The sequence below is a fragment of the Sebastes umbrosus genome, chromosome 22 (assembly GCF_015220745.1).
Source record: "Sebastes umbrosus isolate fSebUmb1 chromosome 22, fSebUmb1.pri, whole genome shotgun sequence".
NCBI classification, from domain to species: Eukaryota; Metazoa; Chordata; class Actinopteri; order Perciformes; family Sebastidae; genus Sebastes; species Sebastes umbrosus.
In genome coordinates this window covers 22982271-22997331 of record NC_051290.1, presented here as the reverse complement: position 1 = coordinate 22997331, position 15061 = coordinate 22982271, and the positions used below count along the sequence as shown (strand labels likewise).

At 40.0% G+C, this 15061-nt stretch overlaps 1 protein-coding gene across 1 annotated transcript; it reads left to right on the top strand.

The window, feature by feature from the left end:
• cited1 (Cbp/p300-interacting transactivator, with Glu/Asp-rich carboxy-terminal domain, 1) lies at positions 1–9444 on the top strand. The gene is made up of 2 exons (XM_037759763.1): positions 1–327; positions 8228–9444. Exon 2 carries the CDS (start codon positions 8248–8250, stop codon positions 8821–8823), a length of 576 nt encoding a protein of 191 aa, XP_037615691.1. The 5' UTR covers positions 1–327; positions 8228–8247; the 3' UTR covers positions 8824–9444.
• The last annotated feature ends 5617 nt before the right edge of the window (positions 9445–15061 follow it).

Here is a 15061-nt window from a genome sequence, read left to right as displayed (position 1 = left end):
TGGTCAGTGAGGAGAGAGGGAGCCACTAAACAGAGCTCATTGAGGATCTGACAGAGTCTCTGCAGAGAGCCCAGAGAGCCCACTCTATGAAGCCACTGGTTCTCTAAAGATACCAGTTCAACTCCAGTTTATTTCCAGTTTAGCTCCAGTTTAATTCCAGTTTAATTCCAGTTTAACTCCAGTTTAACTCCAGTTTAATTCCAGTTTAACTCCAGTTTAGCTCCAGTTTACTGGTCTTTATCTCCACTACAGACCCGTTGGACTCTCCGGACTGTTTTCATCCTCTTTTATCTGACTTCTCAGGGCTGCACCAGGCTTTTCTCACAGGTTGGTGTATTATTATCCTCTGGTTCTGGTTCTGGTTCTGCTTCTGTCAGTGTGTGTGTGTTTGACTGTAAATCTGCCTACTGAAAGTTTTTTTTCCCTCCTCAAGTGTTTACATAACATTTTAAATGAGGTCAAGCGGTTCTCTGCCTCGAGCTGGAGGCAAACACTCAGTCAAATGTACATTTACTCTCTGCTTTCAGCTCCTAAATGTCAAATGAACCCAGTTTGCTCTCCTTGTTATACCCACATGATATTATCTTTATAGCAGACATGAATGTTATTGTTTTTTATAGTAGACATGAATGTTATTATCTTTATAGTAGACATGCATGTTATTATCTTTACAGTAGACATGAACGTTATTATTTTATAGTAGACATGAATGATATTATCTTTACAGTAGACATGAATGATATTATCTTTATAGTAGACATAAATGTTATTATTTTATAGTAGACATGAACGACATCAGCAGACATTACTGCAAAACACATCAAGCTGATGGAAATTTAATGGAACCAAAAATGTGTTTATTTTCCGTTTTGGTTTATTTGAAGTAGTTTGCATTCTTTATGCATTTCACTCTTAAATCGATAGAAATGTGTCACAAGCTTTTTAATTGCAGTTTATAAAAGTTTAACAAGTTGCAACAGACACAAACTTTGGTGAACAAAAGTCAAGTTAATCCTTTTTCTTCTTCTTAAATTGGCTCATCAACCGTCTTCAATATGGAGTTGGAGGCAATTAAAGCAAGTGGTGAATGCGTCACGCTGGGGCAGCATATGGTGTGTGTGTGTGTGTGTGTGTGTGTGTGTGTATGTGTGCGTGTGTGTGTGTGTGTGTGTGTGTGTGTTTGTGTCTACTTGTTTTCATGACAAATGAGGACAATTCTATGATAACACACCTTCAATATCAGGACACTTGGAAAAATGAGGAAATTTTTGGCATCCTCATTTTTCCGAGCTCACCTCAATGTTCTAGAGCATCAAAGTTCTAGAGCATTAAAATCAGCTCTGACCAAAATATAGCCTTAGACAAAATCTCAACAGATGGATGTATTCGTAGAAGCATGGCTCGGAAATACTTTGATTCCCAGGTCTCTAGGACCTTGGGAAAGGCACGTCCCCATTTGTCACGTTTCTTTCAAAAGTCCTAATTTTGTCTATAAACATGTGTGTGTGTGTGTGTGTGTGTGTGTGTGTGTGTGTGTGTGTGAAAGGGACAGACTGGCGTTTCAATTGGCTCGTCATGCTTTAATTGTGTAATTGAAACCTCTGTTGTTGTTGGTGTGTGTGTGTGTGTGTGTGTGTGTGTGTGTGTGTGTGTTTAGCCTACTGACAAATTGCAGAAACATTCCTAAAATATTCTTATGATATTACTATAATATTGCCATATAGTGTGTGTAGTGATCAATAGTCCGTTTATAATGAAGTTATTGCACTTTTATTAAAAAAAATGATATCACATTTATTGACAACAAGCTAACAGGAAGGTTCATTTAGGAGCTGGTGATGTTCAGTTTAACCCTGTCTTTAACACTTTAAGGACTTCTAGTTCATGTTGGCTGGAAAGCTGAAGTGATGAAGACCATGTGATTTGATAGAAAGCTCCAGAACTGAAGAATGAACTTTATCCTCTATTCCCCCACACTGACTTCCTCCAGTGTTCCTATTGGGAGACATAGTGAGGACTTAACAGTGACTTTAGTGACTTTGCCATACATAGTATGCATACCATGGGCTACATCTATTACTTTCATTATCAATTAATCTGTTAATTATGTTTTTTATCATTGTAATCAATAGTAAACATTAATTAATCACATGATTATCCATAGTTAATCGCGATTAATCGCAAATTCAAAATGTACCTTAAAGGGAGACTTGTCAAGTATTTAATACTCTTATCAACATGGGAGTGGACAAATATGCTGCTTTATGCAAATGTATATATATATTTATTATTGTAAATCAATTAACAACACAAAACAATGACAGATATTGATCCAGAAACCCTCATAGGTACTGCATTTAGCATAAAACAATATGCTCCAATCATAACATGGCAAACTGCAGCCCAACAGGCAACAACAGCTGTCAGTGTGTCAGTGTGCTGACTTGACTATGACTTGTCCCAAACTGCATGTGATTATCATAAAGTGGGCATGTCTGTAAAGGGGAGACTCGTGGGTACCCATAGAACCCATTTACATTCACTGATCTGGAGGTCAGAGGTCAAGGGACCCCTTTGAAGATGGACATGTCAGTTTTTCCTTCACGACAAGCTAGTCTGACATGGTTGGTACCGATGGATTCATCAGGTTTACTAGTTTCATATGATACCAGGATCTTCACTCTAGCTTTAAAACTGAGCTGCTACAACCTAAGAATTGCAAGCTGTGTTAAAGAAATTTGCATTATTATCGCGTTAACTTTGACAGCCGTAACTTTAATGAACGCTGTACCCCCTATAGTACGCGTACACTGGGCTACAAATGTTGCTTCCATTATCGATTAATTATTATTTTTATTAAGTAAGAAAAGATATTGAAGGTAATGTCTACAAGTTGCTTGTTTTGTCGGACCAACAGTCTAAAAAAGGAGCATTTAAAAAGCCGGAATCTGAGAATATTTGACATTTTTGCTTCATAATTTACTTCAATAATTAACCAATTATGTGACTAATGAATGAATTGATTTCATCTTGTTTCTCCTAAAATGATTCCTGTAAGAAGTAAATCTGGGCTTGGCTGGAAGTTTGGCTTCTAAATAGTGACTTTATGGCACATTTTCAACCTCTTATAACCTTCTCGTTCACTGTAATGTTCGTATAATATCTAGTAGTTGATTATTCAAATGTGCAGAAATATAACTGATAACTATATTGATAATCACTGAAGTCTTGTTTTGTTTTTTTTCAAGCAAAAAGGCCAAAGAAGTTGCCTCTCAAATGTGAATATTTGCTAATTTTTTTCAGTTTTATATCATTGTACACATTTCCTGTAGATTATGTGATGAATCAATATGATAATAATCATTAGCTGCAGCCCTAATATCATTTATTATAGATATAGACATGGAGACTATAGGTATGTATCCTGTGTTCTGTCAGACTTTCACAGCTGATAAATAAAGTAAATGCAGAGCGATCCTCGGCCAACAGCAGCCCGACTAATGAAACCATTTAAAGCCAGAGCCGGTTTCACAAACTCATAAAAAGTGTTGGGAGAACACAACAAGTCAGTCAGCTGTGAACAGGAAAAAACATTGTCCGTCCTCCAGCAGCTCCACAAGGCGTCCTTCCTCTATACCCGTCCTACTCTGCAAGAGAGGACGGTCTCCGACTCTAATCCGTCCTCATCTTTAGGCTTGTGTTATTCTGAGATGGTCTTCAGCTAGAAAAAAAGCTGTGATGTGCATGTGAGAAAACTTCCTCCAGGCGTTTTCATGTGTTTCCTGAGTGCTGATAAATGGCTGTTTCACAACTCAACTGGAACTCTTATTATGTTGTTGAGGAATCAAAACAAAGAGACTAACTTGATTTAATCATTTTGAATCTCTTTAAAGATGAACTCCAGCTCCTTTAGCAAAGTTTCTATGTTTGGGATCTGTGTTTTTCTAAACATAAAATCTCCAAAGTATCATGTGCACCACAAAATCATGCCAACACTAGGATCAGCAGTGATTCATGGAGAGACCTTCGTCTGGTCAGCTAACATTACTGCCAAGCAGCTGAAATATAGAGTGATATTGTGCTTTTAGCTGACGTGTGTCTCCTCACTGTTTTGATCGATGCTCGTTCAAGCGCGAGCAACAGGACGCTGACTTTCGTTGACTTAACGGCCACAGGTGTCGCTGTTAACAAGACATTTCTTATTCTTACAAACAGTCCCTTTAAATAGAATTAAAATCGACCAGATCATCCATCTGCGTATCTGGAGTCTAGACCACCCAGTCAGTTTATAGTGGGCTCTCTGGATCAGAAAACATGAATCCAGATTAGACTTGTCTTATATGTCACATGCAGGATCTTTAGCTTTGCAAAGGTGCACCATATTTTTCTTGATAGCCAATCAGAGCAGACTGAGCTTTTCTTAAAGAGACAGGCACTAAAATGGAGCGTTTCAGACACAGGGTGAGTGCAGGTATATTCAGACTACGGCTGCTACCTTCGCTGTGTCCGCAGGTTTCCACCTGGCACTGCTTGGGTTTAAATATGAAATATTGCCAAAATAGGCGCTTTTGCTTTTTGCTTTGACACCAAATCCTCCGTCATCGTCTTGTCTGTCAACTCTCTCTCTTCTCACGTGTGTGTTATCTGACTCCTGCTGCTCTGAGCTGAGACTCTGTACGGAGCAGACACTTTCACTTTCAGTTTGTAGCGTCCGTCGTCCAACTATCTCTTGATAACACGGCGGTGACACGCCAAAATGAACTAAATGGGTTTTATTTCTGTAAAAAAAAAAAAAAGCAAAACAATGGTGGGGGCGGTGTAATGTGTAATGTGTAATGTGTAATGTGTAATGTGTAATGTAATCAGTGTGTGCCCGACCACCGCATAACACCGGTAACACCGATAACATGTAAAGATGTTCTAGTAGAAACTCCAAAATACGAATATGAATCTGGAAATGAGCTTGATCGATGACGATGTCCAATTAAAATCACTCCCACCACAAAATGAAAAACAAACTGATACCTTTTAAAGTTGCACATTGATGCCTCCGATACTCATAATTCCTGATACATGACATCAGTAAACCCTGAAGTCTGTGATGATTTAAACCAAATCAAAGTAAACAGATGGTTTAAGAAACAGTTTGGGTTTCATTTGTAATGGGACGGTCCACATTTGTTGCAAACTGGATGCATGTTAACCAGCGGTGGAATAATTGAATCAGTATTTTGTGAGATAGGCTGATTTTCACCACCAGAATGTTCACTAATGCATATTTAAAATGCAAAAATGCATGTTTCTATTTAGTTTTAAGTTATCAAAACCCCCCAAAAAGCTGTTTTCTTCTTCTGCGCCGCTAGAGAAGAATGTGTGCAGTTTTTTTATTTGTTTGTGTCTCCTGGACTCAATGTGCTGGAAAGCTGTTGCGCATGCAGAGGCACCATGTGCAGCCTGGCCCTGACAGTAATCAGTCAATGAATAATGAACACACACACACACACGCACACACACACACACACACACACAGACCTGCTATTGACAGCTGTTTGGTATCTTTGTGTGTGTATTAACTCTATCAGTGGAGTGCCTGCCTGCAGCAATTATGTTCTCGCTAAATACGAGCCAGCGCTGGGAGGAGGGGCTGTGTATGTTTGTGTGTGTGTGTGTGTGTGTGTGTGTGTGTATGTGTGTGTGTGTGCACATATTAAGTGATTGGCTTACTCAAAGGATAGCCGCATGATGTGTGTGTGTGTGTGTGTGTGTTAAGGCACACATGCTGTTTGAACTGTATGTAATATAAACCAGCTCGGGGACTTTAACATGAGCCTCGAGGAGTCTTTCTGCAGGAGGGCTTCACACACACTAAAAAACCCACACTTTCTCAATGATGTTTTGCTTCACACAACACACACTTTCTCCCACACACACACACACACACACACACACTCAGACATATGATGTGTTCTCATGGCTCGTATGTATTTATCCCGCCATGTGACCCGATCACTCTCTGAGATCCTCAAAGGCTCTGTTGTGTCGTGAGCTCCATTCACACACATCGACCTATAAACACTCAGTAACCCACGTTAGTACCCGCAGGCCGTCTCCCCGCAGCCTTTTCATGCTTCATTTGCTGTTCAATAGGTCAAGAGGAAAAGCAGACATCAAGCGAATACACACAAAGTCAGTGTGAAACACATGGAGTCACCGGGGACGGCGTGTTTCCCAGACAGTCGGTGATTTAGAGAGTCATAAGAACGGCTCTTAACTCAACAACGCCATTGTTGTTGCGGTCTGAAGCGGCCACGTGTTTGTCAGGAAACGCTATTTAATGACCACTTAAGTTATTTGTCATCCTGTCTTTAGTGAGCAAATGTTTTCAGTGGTAGAGGAAGTATTCAGATCCTTTACTTACAGTAATACCACACTGTGAAAACACTCTGTTAGAAGTAAAAGACCTGCATTGTTACTTAAAGGTCCCACATCATGCTCATTTTCAGGTTCTTACGTGTATGTTGGGTTTCTACTAGAACATGTTTACCTACTTTAATGTTTAAAAAAAAACTTTATTTTCCTCATGCTGTCTGCTTGAATATTCCTGTATTCACCCTCTGTCTAAAACGCTCCTTTTTAGTACATTTCAACAGAATTGCAACAGAAATGCAACAGAATTCCAACAGAATTGCGTTGCTAGGCAACAGCTTGGGTCCATGTTTACATCCTGTCAACTGATGTCATTCACATCCAGTGCAACAGGAAATAAACTGGAACACATTTAGAATGTTTACGTTTAAAACTTTGAAATGGTCTAAATATTGTAGATTTGTGACATCACAAATGGACAGAAATCCTGACGGCTTGTTTCAAAAGCTCAGTTTCTTTATACGGGTTGTGTGTATCTCTCTGTGGATTAAGCATTCCAATTCCAATTCTTTCACAGTATTTATATTGAACTTAAACCTGCTTTATGATATAAAAGACCTGAAAATGTCACTTTTTACAATATGGGACCTTTAAAGGTCCAGTGTGTAGGATTTAGGAGGATTTATTACTAACTACATTATTTTCATTATTGATTAATCTGCTGTATTTTCACCATTAATCAATTAATTGGCTGTTGCTTCATGTTTAATGGACAGACACAAAAGTGGCACCGATCCTCTGATCTAACTCTCTGCAACAAAGTGAATTCCCTAAAATGTCACACTATTCCATTACTGTAATCTTTTGCCATGTATTAATATTTCATGAAAACGCAGTGCTTTTCTTCCAGCTGACATTTAACTCGGTACCATTCTTTATGTCGTAGGCTGTCATATAATTCTTGAAAAATCAATTAATCAAATCTGAACGATTTCACATCACATCACAAACCAAATAATATGAAGCAAATATTTCTGTCCAGTGACTCTGCACCATAATATGAAGCCTACATAGCTACTCCTTATGTGCATCACTGTTGTTGCCATGATGACAGATTGCAGAGTAGAAACATGCACACAGGTGCAAGCAACAACATAAAAAAAGCAGGTTCATGAATTGATTCCCACCTGTGTGTGATGTTTCTAGCTGGAGCTGTTCTCAAAACCAACAGCACTTAAAACTGATGAAGAGCAACTCCAGTTTTGAAATGTCACAAAGAAATGCTAATAAATTCATACACATAGTGAGCAGGTTCAGTTTTGTACAGCAGAATATGAGCTGAAAAAAATGCTCAAATGTGTGTATACATCAGGGCATCAAAAGCTTCTACGCTAATGCATATTATAATAATATGTAATAATCATCCTGTGTTCAGCTTTTAAGCATGTAGCCTCAAGAACCTTTTCAGTTGGAATAGTTTGACATTTTGTAAAATATGCTTGTTTGTTTTCTTGCTGAGAGATAGATGAGCAGATCAATACAGAGAGTGGTATCGATTTTCTCATCTAACTCTCAGCAAGAGAATATATATTTCCAAAAGTGGCAAACTATTTGATGATAATTCCGTATTATCTGCATGCATCTGGTTTAAACTGTGAAGTGTGTTTTTATTGTCATATAAAGAGGATGTTACATGTTTCCATTTCATCATCTATTTCTATCGAGATACACCTTACAGTGAAGTTTTGTCTTTAATGACATCTAGCCTACATGATGGAGCCTCTGTTTAGCTAACAAGCTCATCTCCTCCTGTCCAAGTTTGATGACATCATTGCGTAACATCTCCCTTTTCTTCCTGCAGGCTCTGGTGTTTTCCTGGTGATGACCTCACTGCTGTTTCCTGGCAACGCCCACGCTGCGATGAAGGACCTCTCCTCCTCCTCCTCTCCTCTCAGCTCCCTGCTCCACTACCCGTCTTCCAAAACCTCCGTCGTGCCGTTCTCCCCGTCCGCCGGTGCCGCCTCCTCGCCCGGGTCATCGCTGTCGTCGGCTCCGCTCTCCAAACCTCAGCCCTTCTGCCTCCAGACGGGGCCGCACCTCATCGCCAGCATGCAGCTGCAGAAGCTCAACTCGCACTACCAGAACCTCGCCGGCACTGCTGCCGGACACCCAGCACCCGGTGGCGCTCAAAGGGGCTTTGGTGGATCGCCTCTGGGTACAGGTAACCAGCTTTTGGGGCCGTCCGGAGGCCTCGGTGGAGGTGGGATGGGCGTCGGCATCAGCATGGGGAACCAAAGCGCCGGTGCGGGTGGAATTATCGACTTTGAGCCCGTGGACGAGGAGGTTCTCATGTCTCTGGTGGTGGAGCTGGGTTTGGACCGAGCCAACGAGCTGCCTGAGCTCTGGCTGGGTCAGAACGAGTTTGACTTCATGTCAGACGTGCCGGCCGGATGCTGACCTACGAATAGAGAAACTATCGAGATGCAGCGGAATTGATTGACAAAGAGAGAGAAGACTTTCTCTCCTCTGTTTTGTTCTCTTTCCTCCCTTCCTTGGTTGATGAAATGAGGAAACTGAAGAGACGCTGAGTGATAAAGAGAAAGAGATTAGAGGCATTGTTTCTATTTGCCGTTCGTGCGCTCTACGTGCAGACGGGCGGATAAAAGAAAAAGACAGCTTTCGATTTTTGTTGTTTTTCGTTTCAATCAATCAGTGCATTTGTCTCTTCTAGGATGAAACTGGTGATTGAAACCAACCTGATGGGATTAAGAAGTCTTTTGTTTTGCCATCTCATCACACTGATTTTTCCTGTCATTTAAAGAAACAAAGGAAGCATGAGCAGAACAGAAACAAGGACTCTTTCTGCCGTTTAATGAAAACAAGGTGATTGACAGGTGGTTGGAGACGTTTCTAACCCTTTGGAAACAAAACAGTAGAGACGACATCGACACACCTGTTGGACTCTCTTAGTGCTGTTCTCTCTCTCGATCAACCTAAGGAAAATGAAAATGGGAAACAAGACATTATGGGAGATTTGCGAAGGATGACAAACACCACGTTTCCTGTTTTCTTAATGGACAGTATTAGACTCTGGTCTCACGGGAACGAGACTCCTGTCTCTCGTCTTCACAAAGAAACTGACTGTCTGAGAACTGGTTATCTCAATGTACTTTCCTTTCTATCCTATTTTTGTTTGAATTAAGTTCAACCAGTCGTATTCACAGAACATGTTATTTAAGACAGTGGCTGATATCCATCAAGACTTGTGGACAATGGAGCGCTTCTGTAGCGCGTCCATGGTCGGCTCTACGTTTCTGAACATAATGAATTAGATCAAGGGATGCGGAGTCTTTCGGAGCATGGGACCTGAATGGAGTAAGTTGTGTCTTGCTCTGGAGCACAGCCTCATTAAAACGATCTAGGCCTTTTTGGTCATGTGAGTCGCCAATACATGTTTTGTTTTCTGGCCTGCAGTGTAAGAAACTCTGGTGTCAGTGATCCTGGATAGCACTTCCTCTTAAACTGAGGATATAAGGTCTTTGTGGACACGAGCCAGATGGCAAGAACAGATAAATTCATGTGCCTTTCGCTTTTTGTTTATCCCGTTTCACCGCTTTGTTGTTTGTGTCAAAACAGTTTGTTCAGCCCCAACAGACCTTAACAGACCTTATTATCACCACACTACCCCCGTCCCTGATAAGGATGCATTGTCTGTTTTGTCATCATTAGGCCTGGAGGCTGCTGTTTGCACACTTTGCAGGGCAGCCTTTGACCTGAACACACACTGTGGTTTGGTTTTCAGCAGTGCTTTATGGTTGGAGTCGTACCAAAGTGAACTACGCTAATGCTGCTTGCGGCTAACATGCCAGCATCATTAGCTTCTGTTCGTTCTGTTCTGAGCAAAATCAAAAAGACCTTTTTTTATTGTGGTTTGACCACTTGCTAGCTAGCTAACAGTTGCTGTGTGCTAAACATTTGACTTTGGCTACATGTAGAAACTAGCGCTAACATTAGCTACATATCTATATGGGTAGTATGTTGGTGAAACCCTTACAAAGAAGCACAATTGAAAATGTTTTCACATGTGAAATATCACTTTGAAATAGTAGTTTGACAAAACACCGCCAACTCAAGCTCCCCTTACTGCTTTTTCTCAGCTATATCACACAAAAGAACTTTTAGGAGAGACCAACTTGTGCAAATGGCAAGCTGCGGAGGTCTTAAGGTAACGTAGAAACATGAAAGTCTCTCTTTAGAGCCAGAGTTTGGTTTGTCCGTTCTGGGCTACTGTAGAAACATGGAGGAGCAACATGGAGGAGCAACATGGAGGAACAACATGAAGAGAACCCGCTCCCTATGTAGATATGAAGGACTCATTCTAAGCTAACGGAAACACAACGATTCTTAGTATCAGGTGATTATACACTAATGAAAACATAATATGAATATTCCATTTCGGTTGATAGATCCCCTGAAATGTAACACACTGTTCCTTTAAAAAGAAGAAGCGGTGAAATGTTGCAATCATCATTTCCGGTAAGTGCACAACAGCCGGTTTTGATTTGAGACAACACTACCCTGTCAATATTCAAGCACTTCGTAGTAGTACACTTACATGAGTAAGTAGTGTACTACATGGAAGTGCACTAAAAGAAGTATCCAAATTAAGACAGAAAATATCTAAACCACCTTTTTGTTGCCTTTCCGTTGCATTTTATATTTCTTATTTGCATATCCTCTATGATGCTGCCAGATGCTGTTGCTCCATCTACCAGGTGTTGTTTCTTGTTGCTGCAGACTTTAGTTGTTGAAAAAAATCCCCAGGGGTTAAGTTGACAACCACCCCTCTATACCCGCTGCCCACCTATAGGAGCTGTATGGTGCTGTTTCCTGCTGTAGTCAGCACGGCGGCTCTGACCTATATCTGTTGTGGTAAGAGGAGACGGGGGCTCGAACTGCACGGCGGCGGCAACAAAGGCCTTTCCACCTCAACCCGGTGTGTCTGTCATCCTCTGCATTGTGGGTCTCCGCTTGGACCACACACACATGAAATAACACACCTGTACATGCACACAACTCACCTTCATAGAAACACACGGAAATAAACCCACCACACACACACACACACACACACACACACACACGGGAGCATGGGGATGGTATTACAGCAGGGAAATGGGAGCCATGAAACAGGCACTTGTTCAGTTACACACATACTTCACAGGGTATCAGGGTTGTTGGTGTGTGTGTGTGTGTGTGTGAAAAGAGATAGTGATGTCTGAAAATGCAAGTGTGTGTGTGTGTGTGTGAGGGGAAACTATGAGCAGCACATGAAGACCACACGGCGGAGGAAAAAACACGCCGAGCCTCGTTGATTTATTTAGATATAGACAGGTCAGCTTACACACTCTCAGTTCCTCAACAAGTCGGTTACTTTCCCCGCACACACACACACACACACACACACAAACACGCTCCAGTTTGTGATGTCGATTAGGGTCTCGGTTACAGTCAACCAACTTCCTTTTCTTTCTTTAACGAAACGCGAGGAGCAGTGATTAATGAAAACCCGATGAAGGAGTAATTTGACTCTTTAAAAAGGGATTTGTGGGATATTTCCCCCTCGTTACAACTACTTTAGGGAAAGAAATAAAGACACTTCTCATCACCTCCAAATCCCAAAGACAGACGGGGCTGATTCTTCTCTTCCTCCGTCTTGTCGCCCAACTGGGTCAAAACAACAAAGCGAACACAGTCTCGTGTTTGTTTCCATCTGCTCTGCATTGTTTTAAAGTTTGTGTGTGTGTGTTGTTTCGCGGTCCGGCCTTGATCCCAGCTGAGTGAATGTTATTTTTCTTCTCCGCCTCCTCTGAGAAGTCGTCCGGTCGAGATGTTTGAATCTTCTGAAGGGTTTTCATTTCCTCTTCTCCTTGACGCCCGATATTGCAGATCAACCCCCGGCAGAGACCTTTTGAGCCCAAGTATACGTCACAGCTATCTGGTGTCTAGAGACAAAAACTGAACTCCTTGCAGAAATATTCCTCATTGTGGTTTAAATTTAGCTCGAAATACCACAAATTGGGAATTCCATTGAACACTATATCTTACAGTGTGTAACATTTAGGGAGATCTATTGGCGGAAATGCATTTACAACACAGTCCCACGGCAGTTCATGAAATAGTCACGAAATTGAATCTATTTGATTTGTGTACCACGAATTTCCCTTTTTTTCGTGACGCTCAGCACGACTATAATTTCCGCCCCAGTCTTTTCAAAATAAAACTACTTAGTTAGGTTTAGGAAAATATCGGCTTGGTTAAGATTAGGCCACAAAATTACTTAGTTTAGGAAAGGATTGTGTTTGTGTTTAAATAACACCGGAAATGCCGTAACTTAAGTACGGAAGTTACGTGACAAAAATTACTTAGTTCAGTTTAGTCAAAGATGGTGGTTTGGGTTAAAATAAATTTGGAAGTGGGGTAAATTAAGTACGGTAGTTACGTGACAAATAAGTCTACTTTGACTTCTGGTTTCACCCGGGACACTAATAACGGTCTACTGGGCGAAAGTCCTGTGTTTTTCACCCACCCATCCACCCCGACCTCCTCTGTACACGGCGTTCATCGCTCTCTGTACTTCCCGGTGTTTACCAACACAAATCAGTACATTAAATTTCGTGAATATTTCACGAACTGCTGCACAACTGGGCTTTAATATAATATTAATAAGTATGTTTTCTTTAGTGTCACCTGAAAATAAGAATCGTTGTGTTTTCATTGCCTTAGAATGAGTTCTTCATATCTACATAGGGAGCGGGTCCTCTTCACTTAGTCCGCCATGTTTCTACGGTAGCCCAGAACGGACAAACCAAACTCTGACTCTAAAGAGAGACTTTCAAGTTTTAGTTCTCCTACACGGGGGAAGTTTCTGTTGGTTGCAATCTGCAACAGGAATAAAACTAGCTTTATTCAGATTGACACTTTTGGATGTTGAGCTTCTTCCTGAGCTCCGTGGTTAAACCTTCACGGTGCCGACAACTAATGAAGTGGTTTTTCCGTTTCCATGTGACAGCAGTGATTTGTTGCACACCCGGCCGTTGCCTCTGGGCCTCAGGGGTCATGAAAAATGTTCCGACACATCAAGGCCTGTGAAAACCTTCGACATAAGCAGTGATATATGTGTTAAAAGGTCGATGTTACAAGGTTCCCCTCTCCACAGTAATGAAAATGTTCAGCCACTGCTCTCTGTTGCCAGGTCTGCTTGTGAAAGCACTGATTTATTCCTTTATTTTTTTCATCATATTTACTTTTAAACCTGTAGATTAAAGTCTGATTTTCTTCTTCAGTGTCTCTCCTTTTTTTTTTTTTCTAATGATGAAATGAATATTATTCAAAGATGATTTTTAAAGCACTTTTGCTCACCGGCTCTCACTTGTACATCTATATGAATATGTAAATGACTGAGATCATATTAAAAAAAAAAATGCTTGTATTTTTGTTACGGCTCTGAGTTTTGGGGGAAAAATAAAAAAAGTGAAAACTGAGCTGGTGTGAATGTTTGTCATTAAAACAGCAGACAGACACAACATGCATTATATGAAGTAGTGATTTAGCACACTGATCAATGTTCAATGTTTGATATGTTTAGCCATACAGATATAATATAGTTACCAGTAAAGCTAAAGATAGTTGTATATATGTTTAAACAAAGATAATTAATAGTTTAAGTATTTTATGAACTGTAGGTTACGTTTATTGTACAAGGCTTCTATCTGCTGGCCTGTGATGGTAAATACACACAACGTGGAGTTACTTTTAACCACCAAGAAGGATACAATAAGTATAGTAGAAATATTTCCATTGCATTTTCTGTATAATCGTGTAAAAAAAGATGTAAACAAACGATAAACAAAACGATCATAGGCAACAAGAAATACATTTTATTATTGTGTTATTCCCTTTACAATTTCTTTAAACTTTTCTTGGAATAACTATGTAATTTGATAATAGTTAAATATAATATAATTAACAAAGTTCTGACTTTATTTTAGTTATTTGTGTTGAGTTTAAAAGCAGTTGTGGATTTCCCTTGAAAGAACGTTCTATTTATAAGTAAATTTGTTATTAATTAATTATTTGAAATTTTATTCTTAAATACTAATTCTTCTTAAATACAGTAGAATACTGTAGACAAATGTTTTGTGCAGGTTCTGACCTACTTTGCACTTACTAAAAGATCTTATACTGTTATTATGCTGTAATTAATTGCTGTAATTGGAGGTGTACTAATTATCTATTTCTCCCCTAGAATTATTACCAATTACTATTTTTTTCTAGAAAACTTACTATAAGATTATTAGCAATTAAATCCAATAATTTGACCTGTAAAATAATTCCTCACACCACATTTACAGATTTGAATGTTTTGCTTCTTATTTCAGGTTGTAGTAGAGGTAGCATGCATGCATTAACGTTGAGGATTATTCCATACAGGAAAAAAAACACACACACTATATGATTGTGTATTCACTTAAATGTACTACTTTCAGTCTTTCTGTCCCATAAAGTTATCAAATCAGCTTCTTCTCTGGAAGTGTCAGACTTGCAGTGACTTAATGCAGTGCTGCCATCTAGCGGTGATGGTATAGTGTATAGTAGTATATAGAGTTATATTTAACAGTAGATACACTAACTC